Source organism: Podarcis filfolensis (genome assembly GCF_964270895.1).
Source record: "Podarcis filfolensis genome assembly, chromosome: 17".
Classification (NCBI taxonomy): domain Eukaryota; kingdom Metazoa; phylum Chordata; class Lepidosauria; order Squamata; family Lacertidae; genus Podarcis; species Podarcis filfolensis.
In genome coordinates this window covers 4,914,110-4,942,039 of record NC_139621.1, presented here as the reverse complement: position 1 = coordinate 4,942,039, position 27,930 = coordinate 4,914,110, and the positions used below count along the sequence as shown (strand labels likewise).

Here is a 27,930-nt window from a genome sequence, read left to right as displayed (position 1 = left end):
TTTGAAAAAGCAAGCAGGGCCTCACTTCCGGTTTAGAACGGAAACGCCCGTTGCCAGGGAGGGGGAGGGTTAGGAAACGGCGTTCCAAGAAAAACAAGCTGTCGTCATTACTATTATTATATTATATCCCCTCCTTTTTAAGTTGTTGTTGTTTATTAACTTTAATTACCGCCCTTCATCCGAGGTTCACAGGGCGGCTTAATAACACGTTAATAACAAAACCCTCTCCCCGCACAGTGTTATTATTCAGTATTTGCATCCTGCTCACAAGCAAATGTTGAGCTCCAAAGCGGCTCACAAAAATTACAACGCAGCAAACGTCGCTGTGCTACTCGCCTTTTCGCAGTGCTTTGAAGTGACAGCAAAAGAGGGTTGCTCTGCTCCTCCTCGGGTGTTGGAAGAGGCCACGGAATTGATTTTAAGCGCGTTCCTTTTCAAAGTAAAGAGAGTTGTGCCAAGAGCCGCCCCGAAGCTGAAGTTTCACCAGAGAAAACATAAAAGGCTCTTTCCCCTTTCTGACTAGCAGAGAGTATTGGGAAACAAAGAACCGCCTCTCCCTCCTGCAGAAAAAAAGAAAGATAGAAATAGAGCCAGCCAAATAATTGCCTAAAAACCAGATTAGCATGATTTGATTTGCGAAGTTATTGTCCTAAATGGGATATCATCAGGCTATTAATTGATAAGCAATCGCTAAAGTATTTGCAAAAGAAGTAACCATGGTGGTGTGGTTCAGACGGTCCAGAGAATTTTGCTATGTCGGGAAACTTGAATCTTTACACCATGGATGGCTGGATCATTCATCCTTCTGTTACGCAGCCCCTGAGGCCATCACCATGAAAATGAAGGAGTTTAAGGCTCCATGGAAACCACATCTTTTGACTCTGACTTTCTAATTTCAGGTACATTCAGGAGCAGGTTATCATTACCAAACTCTGTAAGGAGTGCACTCTGTACATGCTGATAAGAACATGGTTTAATTGGGTAGTGCAGCTAGCGCTGAACCTTGACACCACACTCCAGTGCAGCGTTTCTCAACCAGGGGCCATATGGCCCCTCTGAGGCCTCCAGGATATTTCAAGGGGGCCACAGGTGCAATTATATAATTATAAAAAATTTTAAATAAAATACGTTCTATTTACAAACAAAATAGCTACCTTTCTACTGGTAGGACAGGGGGCCACATGAAGAAAACAAGGCTGGAAGGGAGCCATGGTCAGAAAAAGGTTGAGAAACACTGCTCTAGGGTCCCCAAATGACTGCACACAGAGTGGCAGCGGAATCAGCACCTGGGCCAGTATGGGCATGCCAGGATGCACTGGTGCAGCCGCTGGTTGGCACAGCATCTTAAAAAACAATAACATAGGAGCTGGCTGGCTGACCAAACATGTACATAGTTACAAATGCTCTAGTTTTTAGTATTATTTGTCATTTAAAATGCTGCCTTTTCCACAACAAAATGGTGCTATATTCCTTAGTAAATGTGCTTAGTATGAGGACTGTAGAAGCAAACTTTCATTTTGTTTGGGTAGTTTTGACGGAGCTATGATTTACCGTATTTTTTGCTCTATAAGACTCACTTTTTCCCTCCTAAAAAGTAAGGGGAAATGTGTGTGGGTCTTATGGAGTGAATGCAGGCTGCACAGCTATCAGAGAAACCAGAACAGCAAGAGGGATTGCTACTTTCACTGCGCAGGGATCCCTTTTGCTGTTCTGGCTTCTGAGATTCAGAATACTTTTTTTCTTGTTTTCCTCCTCCAAAAACTAGGTGTGTCTTGTGGTCTGGTGCGTCTTATAGAGCGAAAAATATGGTAACTGAGTTTTAACATGAGAAACTGCACATGATCCATGTTTTCTCTCTGTGTGTGTTTTTTTTAATCAGGGTTGGCAACTTAGTTTTGGACTGAATTGGATGGGGGCAGCAATACTTGGGGAAGGAAGCCTTAAAAGTTGTCCCCCTTGCTGCTTCCCTGATCAAAATCACCCCACTTCCCCAAGCTCCTATAAATATTCCTTGGGTGAAAAGGCAGTTACAATACATACCTATATTTCCTCTCTAGTCGGGCTAATTTCTGTTTCAAGGTGGCTGGGTGGGAATTCCAGCTGGGGAAAATGCTTAGATCCCTTCTATATACTTCCCAACACCCCTACCCCCAGCTACTTTAAGATTATAAAACAGTAACAATCCAAATCAGTAGATTCAATCAACTGTAGTTTGGCCCTGACACTCAGTTCTGAAATAAATAACATCTGGCAGCCCTAACAACAGGCACTAGGCTCTTAACAGAATCCGGACATTCCCCAGATATGGAGAAGGCTGCATGTTTGTCCTGATGAAGGATCCCTGATTGCCTAAGCTACATAAAACAGCTGCAATTATTTTAATCAACTCTCAGTCCTAAAAGATTGCCTGCAGCACACACACTCCTGCTTTTCTCTGAGCCAGGCCATGGTCTTGTCTCATACTCCCAAGCCTTGTCTCCTCCTCCTCCTCCTCCTTCCTCCAGCTGCAGGGATAATATTAGTGCTGACCTTTCCGTCAAGGCCACATGGCTTCTTGTGGAAAGACTCCCCGGATTGTTTTGCCTCTGGCTGAGCAGCTGCTATGAATGACACCCCAGCAGCACGAAACTTGACCCCGAGGGAAATCCTCCTTGCTGTAGTGACCCGGCAGATCCCCCAATGCCACGGCTCCTAGAAGATAAGGGAGACCGATCAGCAATGGAGGAAAAACCTGCCAAAATCCCAGGTAGGGCATGTCCCAGTCGGCAGTCAGGATGACAGATGACAGAGTTCTAAGAAGACGTTGGGTGGGTGTCTAAGCAGTTCAAGAACAGCCAGGATGTCCTCTAACTGTCCATTCCTTAGGGGCTCAAGCATGGCAAACCTGCAGTGATCCTTTATTTCTAGTGTGGGAAAATGGGAAGTTCTTAACCCTGGTGGGAGTTGTCCAATGCTCTGGGAAACTGCCTGGTTCCCTTCCCTTTCTCTTCTGTCCTTGCTGTTAACCCCCATCAAAGCCCACAGTGTTTATCCTTGAGTTGCATAAGGCATATTGTATTTCCTGGCCTAGCACACATGCAAGCTACAGCAGGCTGAAGAGAGTTGTCTGCGCATCTTGCTGAAATGCTGCCCAAGCACAGGCTATAAGCATGCAGAGAATTTGCTAAGCTGTGTGATGCAATGCGTAGCCTGTGTTGAAATGGGCATGCTCAAAATGATCATCCCCGTGTGGAACACAGGAGTCCAATAAACTCTGGATGCTGTGTTGTCAATGTATTTATCTGAATGCACAGCCTGCTTCATCCCCCAAGGAGCTTGTGCTCACTCTGGTGAACGTCTGCTTTCGCTTTGCCCATTTTTACTTTTGCCATGTGGCCATCTAGTGGAAAATATTCTGTGAGAATCTGCAGCTTGTTGTTATCGATTTAGGGTACACAATCCCCTGGGATATTATTCTTCCACAAGCCCTGGTTGTATCCACACCATACAGTTAAAGAACTCTTACATTACTTTAACAGTCGTGGGAAATTCTGGGAACCGTAGTCAGTAGAATGTGCTGGGAATTGTATGGGGTCAATGTGACCATCAGTGGATTGCGGCCTCTGTTCCTGATGGGTCTCCTTTGTGACTTTTTGCCCACGTTCCTTTCCTTCCATGCCAATGGTGGGATTAAGTAAGATTTAATCTATGCATTTAAAACTTGAATAATTTCAGATGATGTTCTTAATGAAGTCAGAAGCAAAACAACAACAAAACATACTAATGCATTATTTAAGGTTAAACACTGGGCTGTTTTACTGGGGATTTTACTTTCTGTTTTGGAGGAGTGTTCATGTTTTGCAAAATGTCAGCTGTGTTAATTATTGATAAGATCTTGCTGCACTTTGATCTCATGCCAGCTCTTCTAGAAGTTGTCTTCTGTTTATCTCTCATTGTCCCTAGGAAATGTTAGCAAAACAATATACACTTGATGAAGTCAATTAGAGCAAAAAAGCAAACAATGGTAGATAAGGTTATTCTTTGTAGCTTGGGTCCAGGTGCCCTGTATCTACTGAGGGCCCTTGGAAATCTACAGCTGAGCTTTTTAAAATAAAAAAACCTTTCCCATACATTATAGCTTTTAGTTGATCCCCAGGTGCTTAGCAAATTTAGAACTCTCAACAGAATAGAGAAGGTTGGCTTCTCCCCCCCCCCCCCATCCTATGAGTTTATGGCTGCTTCTAGTTGTTTCTCAAGATTTGGAAACCACTTCTTAGAATTCTCTACAACAACCTTGCTCAACCTTGGGTAGATGTTGCTGGACTTACCACTCCCATCATCCCTGACTGTTGCCCCTGCTGGCTATGGATGATGGGAGTTGTAGTCCAACAACATCTGGGAACCCAAGGTTGAGAAAGGCTGCTCTACAGTGCCACCTAGTGTAAGCCTCCAGCTCTAGTACGTACCCCTGCCGTTCAATAAACCAGCAAGGTGTCCGCAGTAAACCTCACCAGGAATTGAAAACTTTCCACTTTGCCCCAGAATCTGGCACTTTGGCATGGGTCCATGGCATACGCCTTCCTGGGCCGAGCATACAAGCTGACTCTGACGCTGGTTCCAGTACTGATTCAAGGTCATCCATTCTCCCCACCCTCAGTGAACTTAAGCCCTGCACTTTAAAAAGCCAGAAAACAAGTTAGTTGGTGCTGTGTTGCCGTTAGCATGGTCAGGTTTGTCCTTTAAGAGGAATTGGATGTGGTGGGGTCTTTGGAAATCTGCATGGTTGTGATCGCACCAACAGGCAACACAGAATTGAATCCACCGCTTGTGCACAAGCCTGAAGTTCTCTGCTTTGATTTATTTACTTATTTATTTAGAAATAAACAAGAAGCCTCTAATCCAAGGTTTGTCAAACTTGGGTCTCCAGCTGTTGTTGGACTACAACTCCCATCATCCCTGACCACTGGTCCTTCTAGCTAGGAATGATGGAAGTTGTAGTCCAACAACAGCTGGAGACCCAAGTTTGACAAAAACTGCGGTAGTCTATACAGCTGTAAAGGAAACTAGGTTGGCAAATTTTACTAAAAACATAGGAAACTGATAAAGATTTCATTTACTGGACAGGGAGGCTGGGATTTAATGTAATGTAGTTACTGACCACTATTCATGGTCCTCTGTTTCTTGTTTCTTCGTGTTTCATAATTTCTCATTTAAACATAATTTTAATTCAAAATCTACAAAAGAAAACTGTCACTAAATTATTCAAACTGGCACATTTTAAAAAGTTATTCTATTTGTGGGAATTCTGGGAGGAATTCAAGGTAGCGCTATGGGAATTGTTCCTTCAGCGCAAGTATTTCAACTTGCCAGACAGAACCAGCCCCATTCCCCCTCTTGGGCTGCTCTGGGGGTTCTGCCAGCCCCCACAGAGCCACTTTTGGGGGCATAGGAAGAAAAGAGGGGGAAACCTTGTTATGTTAGCAGAAGTCCTTGCATAAGCTTCTATTAGCAGGACACCCTAGTTCAGGCTTCCTCAACCTCGGTCCTCCATATGTTTTGAGACTACAATTCCCATCATCCCTGACCACTAACTAGCTAGGGATCATGGGAGTTGTAGGCCCAAAACATTTGGAGGGCCGAGGTTGAGGAAGCCTGCCCTAGTTGCATAGTGCCCTGGATCCATCCCTAAGGGCAAAATTCCATAGTGGTATTAGCTAACCACTCTGGCACTGTGGGTTAAACCACAGAGCCTAGGGTTTGCCGATCAGAAGGTCGGTGGTTCGAATCCCCAGGGTGAGCTCCCGTTGCTCAGTCCCTGCTCCTGCCAACCTAGCAGTTCGAAAGCACGTCAAAGTGCAAGTAGATAAATAGGTACCGTTCCGACGGGAAGGTAAACAGTGTTTCTGTGCACTGCTCTGGTTCGCCAGAAGTGGCTTAGTCCTGCTGGCCACATGACCCAGAAGCTGTACGCCGGCTCCCTTGGCCAATAAAGTGAGATGAGCGCCGCAACCACAGAGTCGGCCACGACTGGACCTAATGGTCAGGGGTCCCTTTACCTTTACCTGTAAAATTGGAATTGGGATATGGGGTCTCTGAAGAACAGAAGAACAGAATGGATCAGGAAGACAGGGGAAAGGCATTGTTGGGGGGTGGGGAGGCGGAGGGCTTCCATTTCTAGATGGCACCCGCTCCCTCGACTAGCAAATGTTAAGAACAGCAAGGAACTTTCTCCCCAATAGTAAAGTGAGCTTGGTCGGACGTTATCTCCAAGTTATCTGTAGTGTACACAGCGGTGGGAGTTCAATGGCCAAACTGTCCTACACTGAACCTATTTCGCTTGCATACACAAACACACACATGACAATCAGTAATCTGGAGCCTCCGGCAAGAGCCAGACAGTCCAGTTTTGGAGAACAAGTAGGCGATCAGCAGGATGTCTGGAGCGTTTGGGGAGCTCACTCAGACGCCTTTGCAGAAAGTATGGATTCCCCGCACCAGCAAACGCCTGCAGCAACGCAGGGGATGTGAGTTGGGATCTGTTCTGCTCCGATGTGGGTTCTTTCTCCCTGAAGAAGGCCAGGGTCTATTTTATTCAGCACCAGGCCGGAGGAATTAGCTTGACTGAGGAACAGCCTTTTAACTTGAGGGAAATGTAGACGGGGCAATATTTGTATGTAACGAACGGGCTGACCTCAGCCCAACTTCTGGTGAAGAAGAGACCCTGGCTGTGTACACACCACACCTTTAAAGCACATGACTTGAATCATGGGAACTGTAGTTTGTTAAAGGTGCTGGGAATTGTAGCTCTGTGCTGGGTGAACCATGGTTCCCAAGATTCTTTGGAGGAAAGCCATGGGCTTTTAATGTATGGTGTGTATGCAGGCGCTGTCTCTGTTGCAATGTGCCCCCCCCAGCCCCCTGTTCATCCAGGATCAATGGCAGGTGGGTAAAACAACTGCCTATGGCATAAGGCTTCCCTTGTGGTCTTTTTTTTGCTCAAAGGTCTCTGGTGGTTCCAGGAATGCTAGAATTTATGGACTATAACTAGTGTAGAAAGGGTTTGAGGTAGGGTACTGAAGCTTCAGCAGCTCCCGAGGTTTTGCGGGTGCTCTCTGGCTTCATCACATAGCACATCAGTTCATCTTCCTGCCTCTCTCTACAGCCTCTGTGCCACAGTTCACCAATTCACCAACCATGGTGATCATGGTGGGTTTGCCCGCTCGAGGAAAAACCTACATCTCCAAAAAACTCACCCGCTACCTCAACTGGATTGGGACCCCCACTAAAGGTAATGGTGGGGAAGGGGTTTGTTCAGGGTGGGTGGAAGCTGAGATCAGAGGGGGAAACCACACTGCTGGGGCAAGGGTAATCCTTGAAGAGCCCCAGCCCATCCTGGTCTTCATCTCCCCAGTGTTCAACGTTGGGCAGTATCGCCGTGAAGCCGTCCAGACCTACAAGAATTACGAGTTTTTCAGACCAGACAACGAAGAGGCCATGCAGATCCGGAGGTGAGGAATTCTCCCATCTACAGGTGAAACTCGGAAAATTAGAATATCATGGAAAAGTTCATTTATTTCAGTAATTCAACTTAAAAGGTGAAACTAATATATGAGATAGACTCATGACATGCAAAGCGAGATATGTCAAGCCTTTATTTGTTATAATTGTGATGATCATGGCGTGCAGCTGATGAAAACCCAAAATGAACAATCTCAGAAAATTAGAATATTAAATGAAATCAGCAAAACAAGGACTGCAAATAGAGCAATATTGGACCTCTGAGAAGTAGAAGCATGCATATGTACTCAGTATTTGGTTTGGGTCCCTTTTGCATCAATTACTGCCTCAATGCGGCGTGGCATGGATGCTATCAGCCTGTGGCACTGCTGAGGTGTTATGGAAGATCAGGATGCTTCAACAGCAGCCTTCAGCTCTTCTGCATTGCTCAGTCTCATGTCTCTCATCTTTCTCTTGGCAATGCCCCATAGATTCTCTATGGGGTTCAGGTCAGGCGAGTTTGCTGGCCAATCAAGCACAGTAATCCCATGGGCACTGAACCAGGTTTTGGTACTTTTGGCAGTGTGGGCAGGTGCCAAAGTCCTGCTGGAAAATGAAGTCAGCATCCCCACAAAGCTCGTCTGCGGAAGGAAGCATGAAGTGCTCCAAAATCTCCTGGTAGACAGCTGTGTTGACCCTGGACTTAATGAAGCACAGTGGACCAACACCAGCTGATGACAGGAGATTTTGGAGCACTTCATGCTTCCTTCCACAGACAAGCTTTATGGGGATGCTGACTTCATTTTCCAGCAGGACTTTGGCACCTGGTTCAATGCCCATGGAATTACTGCAGGGCCACAGGCTCTCCACCCCTCATGTAGTGGCCAGGGTGCTGTATGTAGCAGATCACCACAGCTCAGACTCCACAGGATCCCAGAGCTTACATTTGCCTTTCAACCTGGCCAGCAAGGCTTCTCGCTGCTGCCAGGTTATCAGCTAGAAGCATTTCAGTGTCAAACGCCAGCAACAGACTTTGGTGTTATTTTTTTTTTAATACCCTCCCCCTGTCTGCCACATTCCTAGATAATCCTTTCAAACAGTGTTTTTCAATGTCAGAGAGAAACATGCCCAACTTTTCCCCATAACCTTGAAGCTGTTGCCCGAAGCTATGCTGCAGATGTGAGTAACAAGAATCAACAATAGAAAGAGCCAAGATTAAAATGAAAATAAAAAATTCCACAAGGCTAGGCTGAAGATAAGACTCAGCGTCAAATCTCCAGGAGAAATAAAAGCAAGGAGGAGGCAAGGACCATCTGAGCCAGTTCAGAGCCCCCGCTGGAGGGCTGAGTACAGGACAGCCTCCCCCTACCAGGGCTTATCCAGCCATCTTTCACTACAATTCCCATCGGCCCCAAACAAGCATTAAATTGAATAAATGTAAATAATGGCAGAGAGCTAGTGGAATGGAATGTCTAAACTGCAACTTCTTACGCAGGAAGTCCCTCCATATCGAGGTTTCGCTTTCACTGTAGGTGAAACACTCTAGGTCAGAGGTGGAGAGCGTGTGGCCCTCCAACTCCCATCAGCTCCAGCCAGCATGGGCAGGCATGATGGGTGTTGTAGTCCAGTTACCGTATTTTTCCGTATATAAGACTAGGTTTTCCTCCTAAAAAATAATGTCGAAAATTAGGGGGCGTCTTATACACATATACATCTCCCCCCATTTTCTTAAATCTGAGTCCCCCAAAACAGGAGGCATTGTACTAACCATCCCAGGGCGCTCAACCACTGCCATAATGTCCTTTCTTCTACCAGATCAAAATGAGCAGATAACAGCAAAGGTTGCTAGGTTCATAGGCAATCAGAATAAGGGCCACTAACTGACGGCTGATTCAGGACTTTAAATTGTGCTCTTATATCAAATTCCCTTTTCTGCATATACTGTAATGTTTTGCTGTTGCTATGGCCATTGGCTAATGCGAATAAAGTTTTATCTTATCTTATCTTATAAATGGGGGTGTCTTGTAGACGGAAAAGTACGGTACATTTGGAGGACCATCGGTTCCCCAGCTCTGCACTTGAGCAGCCCACCCTTTGCTCCCCATAATACTGACTCACCTTGCAAGGGTGTCGTGTGGACTGTGAAGTGCTTTGAATGCTCTGAAGGGCCGTATAAAAACAAAAGGTTTGGTTATTATTACACAAGTCTGGAGGTGGGTTTTCACTTCTCCTCATATTCGCCAACAGACAGTGTGCATTAGCTGCTCTCCGGGATGTCCAAACCTATCTGAGTGTGGAAGAGGGACAAGTTGCGGTAAGGAGGCAAAAGCCCGTATCACTCCTAAGAGTTCCTTAGATTGCACCCTTGTTCCACCGCCTCGCTCTTCCCTTGCACAGGTTTTTGATGCCACCAACACCACGCGGGAACGCCGGACCCTCATCCTGCAGTTTGCCAAGGAGAACGGCTACAAAGTAAGCAGTAGAGTGAGCAGCCCATAGGCGGAGGATTTAGTCAGAGTCCCCTGTGCCAAAAGTTGTGTGTGAAGGGAACTCGGGTTCTAAATTCTCCATTTAGGAGTATTCCTTTAAGGCAGGGGTGGCCAACTCCCAAGAGACTGCGATCTACTCACAAAGACTGGCAGTGATCTACCCCCTTTTGGGGAGGGTTCAGGTCAAAGTTGTTGAGCTCTTTTTAGAGACGAGGAAAGACCCGTTTTTGGGGGGTGCAGGGCAAAAAAGGGGAACCAAACTTGTTAAACTTCTTTGGGAGGAGACAGTGATCTACCAGTGATCTACCACAGACGTCCAGTGATCTACCAGTAGATCACGATCTACCTGTTGGACATACCTGCTTTAAGGCATGGGCAGGCAAACTAAGGCCCGGGGGCCGGATCCAGCCCAATCGCCTTCTTAATCCGGCCCGCGGACGGTCCAGGAATCAGCGTGTTCTTACATGAGTAGAATGTGTCCTTTTATTTAAAATGCATCTCTGGGTTATTTGTGGGGCCTGCCTGGTGTTTATTTTTGATCTTTGTGGAAGCCGCCCAGAGTGGCTGGGGAAACCCAGCCAGATGGGCGGGGTACAAATAATAAATTATACATGAGTAGAATGTGTGCTTTTATTTAAAATGCATCTCTGGGTTATTTGTGGGGCATAGGAATTCATTCATTTTTTATTTCCCCCCCCCAAATATAGTCTGGCCCCCCACAAGGTCTGAGGGACAGTGGACCAGCCCCCTGCTGAAAAAGTTTGCTGACCCCTTCTTTAAGGTGGCGGCGGCAGCACTTTGGAACTCCCTGCCTGTTGATATCAGGCAGGCACCATCACTGTTCCATTTTAGACATCTGCTGAAAGCTTTTCTGTTTCAGCAGGTCTATCTGGATACATAATTTGGTTACATCTGTTCTTAAATTTATTATGGATGTTTTATTGGGCTTTAATTGTTTTAGAGGTTTTTAAACAGTTGTAAACATGTTTTTTTAATTGTATTTTTCTATCAGAATGAATTTATACAAAATTTACCGGTATACAGAATGAATTATGAAAACTAAGGGTTTGCTTGATGGGCATACCTTTGCTCATTCACTGTTAGCGGACAACGGGGGTCTTTTTCAGTGGGCTCCAGATCTCCTGCCACATTTTACACACACACACACACACACACACACACACATACGCACACACACACACGGCAGCTGGGAAAATTAGAAAGTGCGGTTCTGGTGAGACCCCAGCCACACACTTACTTTCCCAGAGACATCTATTCATATAAATTAGCACATGTGAATTTATGTTATGCCAGTAACATAACATAAGTACCCTTAAGTACCAAGCAATGCCCTTGGTTAGAGAGCAGTATGGGGAAAAGGAAGAGATAACAGGTATCCCCCCAAAATTACAACTCTGCACCCAAACCAACATTTGTGTTGAAATCTCAGCATGTGTTAATGAAAATGGGAGACATGGTCTCCACCCCCCAATAATTGAAATAAATACGCTAGAGATTTTGTTTCCTGGGTATATTTGTCTTTCTTACTTTGCACTGTCATCTCTGGCCAAATAGATTTTGAAAACTTTTTAAAAGCACCACAAAAGCCTGTAAAATTTGCTCACCAGTAGCAACCCTTCCACTTTGTACTCCTTCATATTCTCTGGGGAGGGGGGAAGCAACCATCTGGCTCCAGCCACCAAAAGAAAACTGTTCTGATGGCAGCTGCTTGCCTGCCACATACGTTCTCCTGCCATGACATATCACTCTGTCACTACAGGTCTTCTTCATTGAATCTATCTGCGATGACCCTGATATCATCCAGGAGAATATCAAAGTAAGACCTCTCTTCTCTTTTGCACCAGATCAGCCTTTGTGGCAATGCTTAGAGAAGTGTGAATGTCCCAAGGGCACCTGTGTTCCAGTGCAAGCATGGGCTGCGGAATGGTGACTAGATAGGTTCACATGAAAATGTGAGCTGAAATGAATTTCTCTGGCACTGAAAACGGGGCTAAGTGCTTGTGAGCCCTGCCTTCAATGAAGCACAGCATCCCAAACCCAGCATCCTTTTCCAGCTATCCTACTGGCAGGAGAGGATCAACACCATCCTTTTTCTTAAGCTTACACCAATATGGATTCAGACTGACTGGTTGTGTGTGTGTGTCCCTTTCTCCACCCTTGTCTTGCCTTGTTGTTTTGCTTCCTCACATCACCCACAGCAAGTGAAGCTAACCAGCCCTGACTATAAGGACTGCAACCGAGATGAGGTGGTAGAGGATTTTCTCAAGCGGATCGAGTGCTACCAGAAAACCTACCAGCCACTCGATGACGACTTGGACAGGTGAGAAGGCAGTTCTGCCACTGCTTGCAAGGCCTGCCTTGCAAAGGGGAGGGAACGCTGTGTGTATTCCATATACACTGGTACCTCGGGTTACAGCTGCTTCAGGTTACATACGCTTCAGGTTACAGGCTCCACTAACCCAGAAATAGTACCTCGGTTAAGAATTTTGCTTCAGGATAAGAACAGAAAGAAGAAGAAGAAGAGTTTGGATTTGATATCCCGCTTTATCACTACCCGAAGGAGTCTCAAAGCGGCTAACATTCTCCTTTCCCTTCCTCCCCCACAACAAACACTCTGTGAGGTGAGTGGGGCTGAGAGACTTCAGAGAAGGGTGACTAGCCCAAGGTCACCCAGCAGCTGCATGTGGAGGAGAGGGGAAGCGAACCCGGTTCACCAGATTACGAATCTACTGCTCTTAACCACTACACCACACTGGCTCTTGCCGCCAGTAATTGCGCAGCAGCGCAGAGGCAGCAGGAGGCCCCATCAGCTAAAGTGGTACCTCAGGTTAAGAACGGACCTCCAGAATGAATTAAGTTCTTAACCCGAGGTACCACTGTACCAAACTTGCTGGGAGTCTGAATTTGCAGCAAAGAGGATTTCAACCATCTATAAACAGCATCAGCAGCAAGCCACGCATGGGGGTGTACAAAAGGTTGAAAATAACTGAGCCTTCCATTAAACATAAAAATGTAATATGAGAACTGCCTTGCTGGGTTAAGATGGACTTCCCCTCCCCCCCCCCCCCACAACATTTGGTTCTCAACAAGTACACTGCCTGGCACATGGAGGCTCTACTAAGCTGCCATGATTGTAGCCATTTATGGACCTATTTACTCTGTTTTAAAACATGTTTATACTACTTTTCCTCATACCAGACTGCAGGGAAGCGTGCAACCATCACCCCACTTTCTTACTGGTTCTTGACTATCTCATACACCAAATTTTAGTACTGAATTTGCTCCCCAAGATTCCTCAGGGAATTCATAGACAGAGCATGTCATCAGTTGCCTTTTGCTGTTCCCAGCACTTTGTATTCACAGATCTGCTGCTGTACACAGAGCCGATCTTTGGCTCTAGGACCCTCGTACCTACGGGACCGCCTCTCCTGGTTTGTCCCACCGAGGACCTTATGGTCTTCAAATAAAAACATCTTAGAGATCCTGGGACACAGGGAGGTTAGGCTGGCCTCAACCAAAGCCAGGGCTTTTTCGGCTGTGGCCCCGATCTGGTGGAAAGCTCTGTCACAAGAGAGTAGGACTTGACATCTTTCCGCAGGGCCTGCAAGACAGAGCTGTTCCACCAGGCCTTTGGCCAAGGCACAGTCTGACCCCCTCCTTTGGTAATCCTCACAGAACTCTAGCCCAATGGTTGCCATTAATTTGATTCTGAATTGATTTTAGAATTAATTGATTTTAGAATGCTGTGTTACTTTTATTGTTGCTAGCCACTCTGAGCCCAGCTTTGGCTGGGGAGGGCAGGATATAAATAAAATGTTGTTGTTGTTGTTATTATTATTATTATTATTATTATTATTATTATTACTACTACTACTACTATTATTACTATCATGGCTAAGTCATTTGTGTTGTGTAAGCTACTCAGTATTATTCTGTAGTATAAAATTCCGTAAGTTTATTACGCAATGAATGAGCAGCGCAGAATTCCCCAGGGAGTCTCACACGGACTGTGCAAGCAAGGGCTTCTAATCTCACCCTCTCCCACTCAACATCCACAGGTCCCTGTCCTACATCAAAATCTTCAACGTTGGCAGTCGGTACCTGGTGAACCGAGTTCAGGACCATGTACAGAGCCGCACAGTCTATTACCTGATGAATATCCACGTGACGCCCCGCTCCATCTACCTCAGTCGGCATGGGGAGAGCGAGCTCAACCTGCGGGGCCGCATTGGGGGCGACTCTGGGCTGTCTGAGCGCGGCACACAGGTACAGCAGAACCCTACCCGCCAATCAAAAGGCAAAAAACAGATTTTTCTTACTGTGAATTCCTGTGTTTAAAGAAGGACGGAAGCACTGTCACTTCTATTTCGGAATAACCTTCCCTGTTGATTTCTCCTTGTTGACGGGTCCGTTTTCAGCTTCCTCCAAACTAAACTGGGAAAGCTAGTAGAATCCTATCTGGGTAAAGCAGTAAGAAATGGCATATATCCCATTACTGGTGGCATTAGGGCTGCCATATGTCCGGATTTTCCCAGACATTAACAGGATTTCAAAGGCTGAATTGACGTCTGGGGGAATTTCTGCAAGGCAGCACTCTGTCCTGGATCTCAGGCAAGTCGATCGAAAAATCGTGGGTTTTTTGGCATTTTTGTAAAAGGAAAAGTTCAACAACTTTGGTGGTGTTCTGGTTTTTGCTTTTTGAAATATGGCAACCCTAATTCCTATGATGCTTTCTGTGCCCACTGAAGACCTTTCTTTCCCAATAAGCCTTTTGAGTGACGGATGGTGACGATCCCAGTCTGCATCTATATTGACCTTGAAATTATTTTCAAGTATGCTTTTTATTATTGATGTTTAGATCACTTTTTATGGGAATTGATTCACAAGTGGAATAAGTAAAATGCTAACAATCAACGGACTTCATGGAAAAGCACAGAGTTGCATTCAACAAAGCAAGGACTTTCACAGAACTTGCTCTCCCTCTTCCCCACCGCCAACATAAGATGCTCTGGAGGGCTGGAGGAAGCACCAGAACGGATGGCAGGATGCACAGGGGGTGGCGATGGAGCGAAGGTTCTGTTGCACAAGCGAAAGTCCTTGCACAAACGGGGCAACTTCCTTGGATACAACCCCTCACATAGAGCCTGTCATATTTCCCAGACATATTTGAACCTAGGTTTGTTCGGTGTTTCCACAGTTACAGCTCCAACGAAGTTATTCCTGATGAGCAGTCTCCCGTTAATATTTTTAACATGGAAGTGTTTACATCACTGCTTTAAAAAAACCCTGTCCTTGAGCTCCAAGATGATGTTGTTCATGCATGAGTGATAAATTTGCAGACACAAGTGCCACCACTTCCCCTCTCAGAGAATGCACAGCATAGATTCCTCATTGCCATTACCTGTACAGTCGTACCTCAAGTACCAGAAAGGGTTACTTCCGGGTTTCCCCGCTCGCACATGCACAAAATGACATCACGTGCATGCACAGAAGCGCCGAACTGCAACCCGCACGTGCGCAGACGCGCCGCTGTGGGTTGCGCTCTTTTCATGTTGCGAACGGGCCTCCAAAACGGATTCCGTTCGCAACCAGAGGTACCACTGTATAGCAGAAAGAAGTGCATTTGTTCTTGCAGTGTCTTGCCCTCAACTTTGGGCAAATTCACACACCAAAGAGGTTTGAGAATCTCTTTCCTCACAGCAAACCTCTGTCCCTCAGCGCTTCTCCTCACCTTCTGCCTTGTTCTGTCTCTCTGCCTGCCAGTATGCCTGTGCCTTGGCTGGCTTCATCCGCTCCCAGTGCATCCGAGACCTCAAGGTATGGACGAGCCACATGAAGCGCACAATCCAGACGGCAGAGGCGCTGCATGTGCCCTACGAGCAGTGGAAGGCCCTGAACGAGATTGATGCGGTGAGGACCAACAGGAAATGAGCACAATCCCTTCTTCCCACAGTGGGGGAACTAGGAACTAGGGTCTCGCACTTCTTTGGTCCTAATCCACCAGCCCTGCCTGCTACTAGGAGGCATGGCTTCCTGTTCCAAAATCCCTTATTAGAAGAAGAATTCGGATTTGATATCCCGCTTTATCACTACCTTGAGGAGTCTCAAAGTGGCTAACAATCTCCTTTCCCTTCCTCCCCCACAACAAACACTCTTTGAGGTGAGTGGGGCTGAGAGACTTCAGAGAAGTGTGACTGGCCCAAGGTCACCCAGCAGCTGCATGTGGAGGAGCGGAGACACGAACCCGGTTCACCAGATTACACGTCTACCACTCTTAACCACACCACACTTTCTCCCCAGAAAGCTAGGGAGTCTAGACATCCCAGCTCCTTCCTTCAGCGTATATGCTACTTCCTGTTTTATGCCAAGAATGTAGGCTGAATTCAGATATCCCAGCTTCATTTCGCCCCCAGGGTGTCTGTGAGGAGATGACCTACGAAGAGATCCAGGACCACTTCCCAGAAGAGTTTGCCCTACGAGACCAGGACAAATATCGGTACCGCTATCCTAAGGGAGAGGTAAGGAATGCCCAGTGGGGCATCTGGGGGCTGAGCATACTTAGCACATCACACGCATGGGAACTGACCTGTGGAACCTGGGGCTCCCAATGGGAAGAGCTGGTTGGGAAGAGGAAGCATGCAGCCTACCGGAGAAGAGAGTTATGAAACTCCTCGAGGGAGGGAGGGCCTTAGGACCAAAGCCAGGACCAAGGGCATCTCTGGATAACCTAATGCTTACATCCACCCAGTCTTACGAGGATCTGGTGCAGCGCTTGGAGCCTGTCATAATGGAGTTGGAGAGACAAGAGAACGTGCTGGTTATCTGCCATCAAGCGGTCATGCGCTGCCTGCTTGCCTACTTCTTGGACAAGAGTGCAGGTACCAGAGTACCCTGTTCTGCATTTGCAAGCTCCCCCTCCCAAATCTAGTATCATGTGTATGGCAGCAGTATTGAGCCCAAGTCCCTACGGTCTCCTGCAGAGGGTGGGGCATTCTCCCATAAATAGCATTCCCTCCTCATAGCACCCACTGCCAGAAAATGATGGCTTTTCTCTCTTGCAATCTGATATTTGGAGTGTTCACTAGTGAGGCGGACTGTTGTTTTCCTCTCCCCACCAATACACCACCCTCCACAGACTGAGTAAGGGGCTGGATCCCTGCTGAGTGCTCCTCTTTGTCTCATTTGCTGTTCTCTCTCCATCCAGAGGAGCTGCCTTACCTCAAGTGCCCGCTGCACACCGTTCTCAAGCTCACACCTGTGGCCTATGGTGAGTGTCTGAATCTAGGAGAACAACTCAATACCCCCTTCCTCAAGCAGGAGGCCTGCTGGTGGATTTCAGAAGTCCTGGTTATTTGCTTTAAGAAAGAGCTGGGAGATACCTTACCCCAAAAAAACATTTGGGGCTGGGGAACTTTTTTGGCTTCATGGGCAAGATCCCTATTAGGACCTACGTTGCAAGCCAAATTCCATCCACCTGTCAAAATCCTTTGTGCTTTGGAAGTCTTCCTCCCTACGCCCTTTAAAGCATGTCATTCCAAAACTGTCGAGAATTTACTTAGCCCCACTTCCAGTACGTTCCCTCTCTCGCTGTGGCCGTGAGAGATTAAAAGCAAACATACTGGCTGTTTTCAAGTAATCAAATGCTTGCCTAATAAGCCCAGCTGCATATGAGCTCCTTTGCTGCTGCTTGAACTCATCCCTCCACGTGACAATAAAGCCAGTTAACCACAGCTTGACATTTCTTATAAGAACATAAGAAGAGGCTGCTGGATCAGGCCAATGGCCTTACAAAGAAGCCAGAATTTGCAAGCCAACTTTAAACCATGAACGCCCTATTGCTCCTCTTCACTATTTGTCTGTTGTTACTTTAATCTAAATCTTCAGGAAAGGCTTCTTAGTTTTGCAGGCACTATTAAAAATAATGAAGTGTTGTTTTAAAAAACCACCCAGATGACTCTCTCCCAGCTATACTCTCCTAGGGTAACAGCCTAGGCCTGGTAAAAGAAGAGAGGTAAAAAAAAAACAAAAAAACCAGCAAGAGCTCCACCAACAACTGCCATGATGGGAGTCCAAGACAGCTTCACTGCCGTGCTGTTCGCCAGCTCAGAATGCTCTTTGAGCTGCCAAGGTCTTCCCTTTAGTCCTGCCTAAGTCAGTCTCCCAGTTTCCAACTAGGACAATTAACTATTCCCTCAGACAAGAAGAAGAGTTTCGATTTGATATCCCGCTTTATCACTAGCCGAAGGAGTCTCAAAGCGGATAACATTCTCCTTTCCCTTCCTCCCCCACAACAAACACTCTGTGAGGTGAGTGGGGCTGAGAGACTTCAAAGAAGTGTGACTGGCCCAAGGTCACCCAGCGGCTGCATGTGGAGGAGCAGGGAAGCGAACCCGGTTCACCAGATTACAAGACTACCGCTCTTAACCACTACACCACACTGGCTCTAAAGAAGCTTGTCCCAGCCTATCCTTTAACTGCAAAATGCACATGAGCTGAAAAAAGGCACAGGTGGCCTGGTAAATGCTGGGTACATCCATCAATGTTCATTAATTGTAGGGTTGTTATTTGGGACAGGTTGCGAGGTGGAATCGATTTTCCTCAACATTGAGGCTGTGAATACACACCGGGAACGGCCACAGGTAAGCGGGAACCCTGCCACATTGAGAAATATCCCTAACCAAGGATCTAGTTGGATCCTCTGGAAAGGGTCTGTTGAAAGACCTTGCATGCAATTGGAAGAATTCCACATAGCAGTGGCTTGCTATAAAGCTTGTCTCCAGGTGATGCTGTTGAGAACCGAGAGCTTTGCTCACCAGCTGCACCACTTAGTCCTACCTGCTGACATCACTCCATGGGGATCCTCCAACAGGAAAGACCACCTTGTTCATACTCATATTTGTCCCTCTGTAATATTTTCCTCTTATCTTCCCACCCCCACCCCTACTCCCAGCATCTTTCCTACAAAGCTAGCCAGGCCCCCTTGTACCGGCACCACCACAATGTGCCAATGGCCAGCCCTCAGCCAACCAAACGACCCTGCTGGAGTGATCTGGGGCGGTCCCCTCCCCCTTGCCTGTTTGGCCCTCAGGTAAAGACTCCCCTACCCTCAGGGGTGGAGGAAGGGGGGTGCGGTGGGGGTGGGCTGCCCTGTGTGTCACCACTGAGGGGGGTGACAAAATGCTGGGCGGCACTCACCGCGCCCGAGCCATGTGTTTCTCTTAGGAGTGACGCGGTGTCTTGGGTGCCCGCAGGCTCCGCGCTGCCCCAAACGGTCTGCCTGCCTCCTCCTCCTCAGCTGTAGGGCGGCTGAGTGGGAGGAGGTAGGCAGACTCCTCAAAGCCCCCGCAGGTGGCTAGCCCTGCCCCTGGGCACACACACTGCCCCAGGCTCCCAATCGTCTTGCTCTACCCTATCCGGCTCACTAACCTAATACTATCCCTCCACAGACCTTAATTGGCTTCACTTGCTGTAAATCCAAGTTCTTTTGCTAACCTGGTTAATTAGGTGTGGGTAGTTTTCCAAGCAAATTATTTCTCCTTCGTAGCTACTGGGATAGGGTTGCCATATTTCAAAAAATTCCTGACACCCGCAAAGTTTTTAGGAAGATCCAAAAATTGTTGAGCTTTTTTGGGGAAGCATCCCCCCAAAATAGTGATGTTAAGCTTCTGGAGCTGTTTCCGCTGCTTTTTCCATTGCATTGCCATACATCTGGGTTTTCCCTGACATTATGCTGATTGTGCAAAATCCCCCCCCCCGCCACACCCTATTTACACCCAAAAACCAGGACGTGTCAGGAATTTCCCCAACGTATGGCAAGCCTATACTGGGAGATGGGAGCAGATTATTATGGCAATACCTTAAAGACAAGGCTGCGTTGTGCTGGTCAATTCACATTACACAAGAAAATCATATTTGCAAGGTGGAGCGGTGCAATGGTCTTGCCAAACATTGGTCCACGTTAGAAGAAATGATAAAATAGGGGTGGCAGAACAGAGGAGTGCAGTGCAGACATTCCAGGTCCAATTCTAATGGAACCATTTCACCACGCTAGTTTAATTGGGTGCGGATGGGGTGTTCAGTTCCCCCCTAACTTTGTTTTCTAATTTAAGCCACCGTTCAACCATCTTGCACTTCTTTTCCTTTCTCTTTCTGCAGAATGTGGATGTAGCAAGAAATCCTGAGGAAGCACTAGGCACAGTGCCAGACCATTATTAACCATGCTGCTTATATTAAGAGAATCCTACCTTCCATTCTGCTGGCACTCATCCAGGCAACACAGTGCCACCCGGAGAAATAGGGGTGGGTGCACGAGTTCTGGACCATTTTGCCTGCACACTGCCTTATGAGTGAGTGGGCCTCTTGAATAGCAATTTGTGGTCTAGGACTGCCTGCCATAGGATGCGTGAGGCCCTGGCACAGACTGTTCACTAAGAAAGAAAAAGGCTGTAAACAAACAATGGGGTGGGTGGGGATGGGATGAAGATAGGCGTGGATTTTAAGCCCTGTTGTTTTCCTTTTGAGACAGTTTAGCACGTGCTTACATTTTCAATAGGATATAAAACATTTGCTCCGACTGGATGTGCCCTATATTTTTATTTTGTTTTAATGAAAAAAACACTCTTTACAATGTGTGTTATCCATATTACAGAAGCAGTTAAATAAAGAAATATTCTATATCTGAGTATAACTTTTACCTCTGATCCATATTCTCCTGACCAATATAAAACCATACAAAAAATTTTAAAAAAATTATCACAAAAACGTTGAACTTAACCATCAATCAGACATGTTCTTTATGGATAAATCTTATCGGACTGAAGGATTAAGTGTCCCAAGTGTATTACGGAATCTTTCCTCCATTTGGAGGAAACCTACCAAGCTGCACAGAGTGCTTCATATGGAGCCAAGCCCTATAAAATGAACCTCAAAGCACTTCTCCCAGCTGCACTCATAGAAGGCTGCAGACCCGCTTCCACTTGGGGGTTCCAATGACTCCCTGTAATCCAACGCCGTAACAGCTATTTTCTTCTTGCAGCATTGGCCTCTATTTCAGCCTCCTGGTAATGGCTCATCCAGGATTTTGGGTCCCTTTTCTGTATCTGATTGGGGGAGGGAATCAGATGGACACAGTTAGGAAAAAACAGAATTATTATTTTTTGCAAATATTTTTTATTAATTTTCAATTACATATATCCAATATAAGCCACATTCTAACAACAGAATAGAAAGCTATACAAGAAATCAGAACCTTTTCTGCCTGCTCAGATGCTGCCAACATAATTTGGGGGTGCGGAGAGAAAGGAGGAATTCTATGCAGAAGAACCAGAATCAGGCTGCACCTCTTAAAAAAGCAGTATAGGATCTGTGAAACTGCACAAGAGCTAACATTCCAGTATCATGTGTTGCAAGCAAGTTGCTCTCCCCTATGGCTGCAGAGAAGAGCCTGAATACATTTGAAAGATGTCTAGGAAAAGCTCAGAAGTTGAGAGTGATCAACTGAGGAAAGCTAACAATGGCCAGTCCCCTGCAGTTAAGTGTTTGCCCCTATACCCTCATAATCCACATACAGTATTCACAACCTTTACTTTTTTCTCTTTTCTCCATTTCTCTGTTCCATAAATATTTAAATTTTTAAAAATCAGAAAAGGATGGTCTAGTATAAAACATGCAGGATGTACAAACAGGGGAACATTTCTTTCATTTATTCCAGTCCCAGAGTCCGGGCATTCTTAATGCTGGGTAGAGTTTTACTGCAAGTACAGATTTGGCTGAGATCTTTTGGTACAGCCGCATGGGCAAACTCTGCAGGCAACAGAGTCTCTCGATGGAAAAATTCGACTGGTCATGCCTTATTAGCAGGTGACTAGTACCTTAGCAACAAACTCTAACACCTCCTTCTTGGAAGTTTCTCTAGCAGCCCGTGGTCCCCATCTGAACTCAAACTCAGGTGGATCAGTGTGTGGGAGGCGAGTATATTCCAGGTACCTAGAAAGTGAGAATTACATGATCACTGCTACAATCCTTTGTAGGAAAAAGCCATCCCACACACAGGAGAATTGTTGTTTAGTCGTGTCCGACTCTTCGTGACCCCATGGACCAGAGCATGCCAGGCACTCCTGTCTTCCACTGCCTCCCTCAGTTTGGTCAGACTCATGTTCGTACCCCTTCATGGATCACTGCCTTGCCGTGGCGAAGGGGCTTGAATAACTCAGAGAAGCTATGAGCTATGCTGTGCAGGGCCACCCAAGATGGACAGGCCATAGTGGAGAGGTTTGACCAAACGTGATCCACCTGGAGCAGGAACCGGCAAGCCACTCCAGTATCCCTGCCAAGAAAACTCCATGGACAAAGACACAGGAGAATAGAAAGGCTAAAATCTGAAGTATCTGTACTCCAGTTGAGAGTTGTCTGACGTCTCCCAGGGCATGTAAGCTCAGCTGGACGTTATGAACAGTCAAGCTACAATTTCTGCCATGAATGTGCTCTGTGCACACAAGATTTCAATCCCACACATTTGCGTACAAGGAACAAATGCAATGAACCACTGTTACAACCCTGTGCAGATTCAAGGAATTTAGCCATACATCACTACTTCAGAGCACAGATCGTGTTTTGTTTCTGCCTAGGTAAGGGAATCAGATACTTTTGGTTCCTGGAGGAGGATGAAGAGAAAGGTCCCCTTAATAACCTATACAGTATTCTAATCATAATTCCCTTCTCTAAAGGACATATCTGGTCTTGGTCTCCCACCCCATTTTAGGCACTAGAAACAAAACAATGAGTTCTGGATTCTAGTCTCCTAACACTTTTAAACCAGTACAACACATTTCTTTTCTCTACTAAAAATGTAGAAAGATTTGCAATTCCTGACTCACTTTTGCTTGACAAATTCCTCTGTCACGAGCTTCTTCACATCACCAAATGCCTTGCATCTTCCCCTGGAACGGTTAGAGAGTGGGATTTTGTCAGGGTACATAATATCAGAGGAGCAAGGAGTTATTTGCTTCCCCAATTCCCGAACGCAATTCCACCCACTGAAGGGGTTGGGTCTATGATTCAGATGGCTACCCCTGGACAATCATACCTGAGGCTGTCAATTCGCAGCCTCTTCAGCAGCTCCCAAACAGCAGCTGGATGGAAAGAAAGCAAGAGATGAGAGTTTGCAACTGAGGCTACCAAAGAAGTCAGATGAACCGAATGGAGTGCAACTCACATTCTTTAGCCACATTGCCCTTCATGAAGATCAGGCTGAGAATGGCAAGGAGGAGACCCATCTTACAGATGATGTCATCGCTGCAAAAAAAAAAAAAAAAAAAGAGAGAGAGAAAGAGATTCAGTCTCCCAACACTGGATTTGGTGTTTTAACTGAAGCTTGGGTTATAAAGCAAGAAACAAACGAACTCAACCAAATGCTTTTAACTTGAGGAATTGATAGTTCTGATGCCTTGGCTAAAATGCATGCTGCGAGGAAGAAATAGTGCTGGCCTGGGATCAAAGAATCACACACCAACACTTCCTTTTTGTGTGTTCAGAACCACTTCATCTCGCCTTAGTCAAATGCAGTGCTTATAATAGTTCAGTTTAACAAAGATCACTGAGTAAGTTGTTTTTTTAAAAAAATATCTGAATTATATCTGAAAGCATAGTACCTTAATTGCCAGGTGAACTGAATGTAAATTAAGTTCATTTTGGGGTAGAACATCACACAATTTCTAGGTCATATTCAAAGTTGATCCTCCTACATGTGTTTCTTACTCTTTAAACATTGGGGGACCTGTAAGCCTAATCATCACAGTTGGGAAAAATAAAAATTTCATATTCCACTCTCTCTCTCTCTCTGTGTGCGCGTGCGCTTTCATGTTTCCTTAGTCTTAAGTATATTTTACATATCAGCACAGCAGCCTGTAACATTCTGAATGCTGAAAAAAATTGTTTGCAAAGGGGCTAACATTAACTGGAATTAGTTCCTTGTTGGGCAGGGTGAACCTGAACTAGCTCTTTTTTAAAAAGAGGAGGAAATTAACATTCTAGGTCAGGGATCGTATGGTAGTTGGTAGAGTTGGTCTTGTGCTTCCTTCTGGTAGAACCTTAACGTCTCTCTGAATAATAAGCACCAAGGCCAAAGTGGGGGAAAGAGAGAGAGAGGGTTTCATTTCATTTCCGTTTCAGCTGGGACTGCCAAAAGAGAACCAGAACACTCTTCTGCTTACTCTTCCAAGCTCTGTTCCAGTGGTGGCATTCTATTGATCAAGATGTATGTGGGATTTCTGGAGTCAAGTTCCACCAACTCCAGTCCAAATAGCTGACAAAGCAGAAAAAGATAAATACATTCAGACCAGAGTGTAAAAGGCCAATTTTCTCTTCCACTATTACAATCCCATTTAAAGAAGACAGAAATCACAACTAGATATTAAGAAACGAATCAGTTCTATCCCTGGCATAAATTGTATTGCTCAGAATTTGAATCACTGAGTAAGGATCATCCTTCATTGTGGGTCTGGATTTTCCACAATATACTAAAGGCCTAAGAGTAGATAAATACATTCAAGCAATCTCTACAATTTATGCAAAAATTGCCATTTCTTCTCTCCCTATATTCATGTCAAGCCATAGCACGTCAGTCAAGCTGACCTCAAGGACAAAAAACTCTGCTATGCTCCTAGCTTTTTGATGGTCTATCAGCTTCAGAGCCACTGCTTTGGCCTCACTAGACACTGCAGAAATCTTCTATGCAGTCCTGCTTTGAGAGGCTGGCCTTATGAGAATCCACAACTAAAGCAAAATGGATGGAGTCGCACACTTCTGCCCAAACCAATAATGGATTCCTCCCTCACCAGCTGAAAGATCCCATTGGCACGTCTGACGATCACAGGAAAGACATCTTTATAGTCTTTGATAACATGTTTCAGAACATCTATAAAGGAGACAGATAGGTTTGTTGACCAGGCCTTCTTACATTGTATTAAAAAAAAAACCACACAAACATACAAAGCAAAATTCCATTGAAAAAAATCTGCACTTAAAAAAAATAATGAAGAGCAATTAGAAAGATATATACTTGACTGAAGCAAAGCTTTCAGAACTTGGAAATATGTGCACAATAACTCATAAGGGGTTGGAAACCAAGGAGACCTAGGCAGGACGTCTGGTAGTTCTAGAAGAGCAGAAGTGCCAATACAAATTTGCTTAATCTCACCCTGAAAACAGAATTTGGGTATCTCTGGCACGAAAGCAATTTGGTCCTGTTCTTACCTGCCCTTTTAACTGGGATCTTCTTTTGGTCTTTGAACAGGAAAAACTGCACAAGCTCATGTGCCTGTAGGGAGAATACAACATAGGCAGTCGGTGGGTCTATGTCTATGCTGCAATGCTGTGGGCACAGAATTCAGTTACCTGAGAATTTCAGCCTTCATTTTTAAAAAAATTCTAGAATTATGACTGCAAATCTGTTTGATAAGTGTGTAGACAATCTCAGAACCCAGAAGCGTGGCTGAATAAGATTTTCAATGGTTGCCAGGGAGGGTTTCAGTGTCTTACATCTGTGACAGCTAACAAAACTAGGAAGACCATGCCAATCTGTACATAGTTTACACAAGTCACAAAATTCTATCTTTACTAGCACTTTTTTTCAACTGAATGGACACGGCTCTGGCTATAGCCAATCATGACTGTGAGGCCCCAAAGAAGCATAAACAATTGCAGCAGAGGCTCTTTTACTTTGAGTTCCACTTGATTCCGTGGGCGTCGGTCCAAGGTATGCCGCAGCTGGCTGGGTGGCATCGTTAGACTCAGTGTGCCTTCTTCATCATCTGGACCCGTGTGCTGTGCCTGGGTAAGGAAAGAGGATTCGTTTTTTAAAAAGGCTTTGGGATCCAGCTGTGGGATTCACACAGGCCTGTCATCTCTGGAGATGTCAGCTCTGATCTCGTGCTAGCCACACGTAGAGATAAACATGCTTGACATTCTCTGAGCAATTTCTTACCAAGACTACAATCCTATGCACATTTATTTGACTGTAAGACCCTCTGAACCCAATGGAACTTATTTCTAAGTAAACGTGCATTGGAGTGTACTATTAATTGGATTACAGTGTGGTGTAGTGGTTAAGAGCGGTAGTCACGTGATCTGGGGAACCGGGTTCGCGTCTCCGCTCCTCCACATGCAGCTGCTGGGTGACCTTGGGCCAGTCACACTTCTTTAAAGTCTCTCAGCCCCACTCACCTCACAGAGTGTTTGTTGTGGGGGAGGAAGGGAAAGGAGATTGTTAGCTGCTTTGAGACTCCTGAAGGGGAGTGAAAGGCGGGATATCAAATCCAAACTCTTCTTCTTCTTCCTCTGTTGAAAAGCTACAACCTTTCATATATATAGCTGAACATTTAAGCTTTCAGCAAGTTCTGTGAAACTCAAGTGCAACATGCAAATGCTACCCATCATATCTGAACTGCATAAATGTACTGGAGCCCCAGTCACTAGCCAAAAAGGATGCAGGGCAAAGTGCCGCGTCTGCGCACGCACACGTGTGGAGCGGTTTGTGCTTCTGTACATGCGTGAAGCACGATTTAGTGCTTCTGCGCATGCACGAGCAGCAAACCCGTTCCAGTACTTCCGGGTTTGCCATGGACGTTCGCCGGAATGGACGCTAGACAAGGTGGACGTTCGTGGAGGTATTACTGTATACATGTTTTAGACACTTGTCTCTACCATATGGAGATTTGCAACCAGCCAGGTATGAAATCTGGACTCTGCTGGACACCCAAATGCAGGCGATGTTGGTGGCTTAGGGCTATCTTTTACCACTTATGGGTTGCAGCTGGTGAATTATCTTCTTTTCATTCTTATCTTTGTGACCTTTTGATTGAATTTTTATGTAGATTGGTGTTTTTACAAGCTACTGTTTAGTTTGCGGGAAGGGGGGGCTGCATCTAGTTTTGTTTGGCAGTATAATACATTAATTAATTTACATTAATAAATCAAGAAGTCAGTCCATGTGCAGTACCTGAGAAGGGCCGGCTCCCTTGCTGCTACGTTTGCTGTGGGACATCTCTCCGACAAGAGCTTGTGGGAAACAGGAAGAGAAAGCTATGGCAGGTGTATTCTTGTCTCCCTTACTTTTGTCACTCAAGAACGAAGCCAGAACATGTCCCCTCCCGACTCCAGTAGAAACTCGGGGTCCAGGGCTACATTTGCCAGTTCCCCACTTCAGAAACTGCCACTCCCCCAAAACACACGCTGCCAACTCCCCAGAGCAAAGCAGGGCTCGTTGAGCCTGTAGAAATCATGCAGCAGGCAGAAGCTCAACAGGTTAGGCTTCTTAGGAAAAGCGGCGACTACGACATTTCTGGAAATAAGAAAAGCAACCCGCCTGCTTCTGGAAAGCCTGCTGCGCCCCATAAACTAAGATTGCCAGCATCCTCCGCCGCCCCCCCCCCGCAAAAGAGTCAGCAACCCAACAGGCAGCAATCCAACAGGTACAACTCAGGCCGGCGTCGAAGACGGGCGGGGGGCGGAGCCCAACCCGGGTCCTCTCGCTGAGGTAACCCCTAAGGCCGCCGGAGCACCAGCCACCACGACTCACCTCCTCCGCGGCTCGCCTGCAACTGCGCGGCACCGCGCCAGGCCCGCCCTCTCGGCACTTCTGAGCATGCGCGCGCCGAGCCGCTTGCCGAGCCCCTTGGCTTCCCAGTGCGCAGGCGCCTCCGTCTACTCCCGTCTTCGGTCGGCTGTTGCTTAGCAACGCTTCCCTCCGCGGCCTTGGCCTCCTGGTCGTCGCCTCGGTTCTTTCCCGCCATTTTCTCCTCAGTTTGTTTCTGAGGCAGGCGTCGAAGCGGGGCTGCTGGCTGGCGGGGAGGAAAAGAGCCACGAAGGCGGCGGGGGGGGGGGAGGAGGCCGGTTCAGTCGATAATGTCTGCCATAATGAATTCGTTAGGTGCTGCAAGACTCACTT

General features: G+C 46.3%; 2 protein-coding genes across 7 annotated transcripts; one reads left to right on the top strand and one right to left on the bottom strand.

Moving 5' to 3' along the window:
- The first annotated feature begins 80 nt into the window (after positions 1–80).
- Positions 81–20,673, top strand: PFKFB1 (6-phosphofructo-2-kinase/fructose-2,6-biphosphatase 1). Of its 6 annotated transcripts, none has more exons than XM_083593552.1 (15): positions 81–899; positions 7,142–7,267; positions 7,391–7,487; positions 9,724–9,790; positions 9,874–9,948; positions 11,746–11,802; positions 12,185–12,306; positions 14,045–14,252; positions 15,750–15,896; positions 16,400–16,504; positions 16,735–16,864; positions 17,191–17,253; positions 18,561–18,625; positions 18,937–19,074; positions 20,142–20,673. In XM_083593552.1, exons 1-15 carry the CDS (start codon positions 860–862, stop codon positions 20,199–20,201), a joined length of 1,500 nt encoding a protein of 499 aa, XP_083449678.1. In that variant the 5' UTR covers positions 81–859; the 3' UTR covers positions 20,202–20,673. The 6 variants fall into 6 exon arrangements, with proteins under 6 accessions (XP_083449678.1, XP_083449677.1, XP_083449681.1 ...); XM_083593551.1 differs by lacking the exon at positions 81–899 and adding an exon at positions 2,521–2,746; XM_083593550.1 differs by lacking the exon at positions 81–899 and adding an exon at positions 6,313–6,503.
- Positions 20,561–27,629, bottom strand: LOC310752880 (non-structural maintenance of chromosomes element 3 homolog). The gene is made up of 11 exons (XM_083594019.1): positions 27,562–27,629; positions 26,983–27,041; positions 25,704–25,814; positions 25,239–25,302; positions 24,821–24,900; positions 24,197–24,288; positions 23,200–23,279; positions 23,071–23,116; positions 22,862–22,924; positions 21,857–21,971; positions 20,561–21,085 (listed from the first exon to the last, which is right to left on the bottom strand). The coding sequence occupies exons 2-11, from the start codon at positions 27,025–27,027 to the stop codon at positions 21,005–21,007; spliced, it is 777 nt and encodes a 258-aa protein (XP_083450145.1). The 5' UTR covers positions 27,028–27,041; positions 27,562–27,629; the 3' UTR covers positions 20,561–21,004.
- Positions 27,630–27,930: the final 301 nt, after the last annotated feature.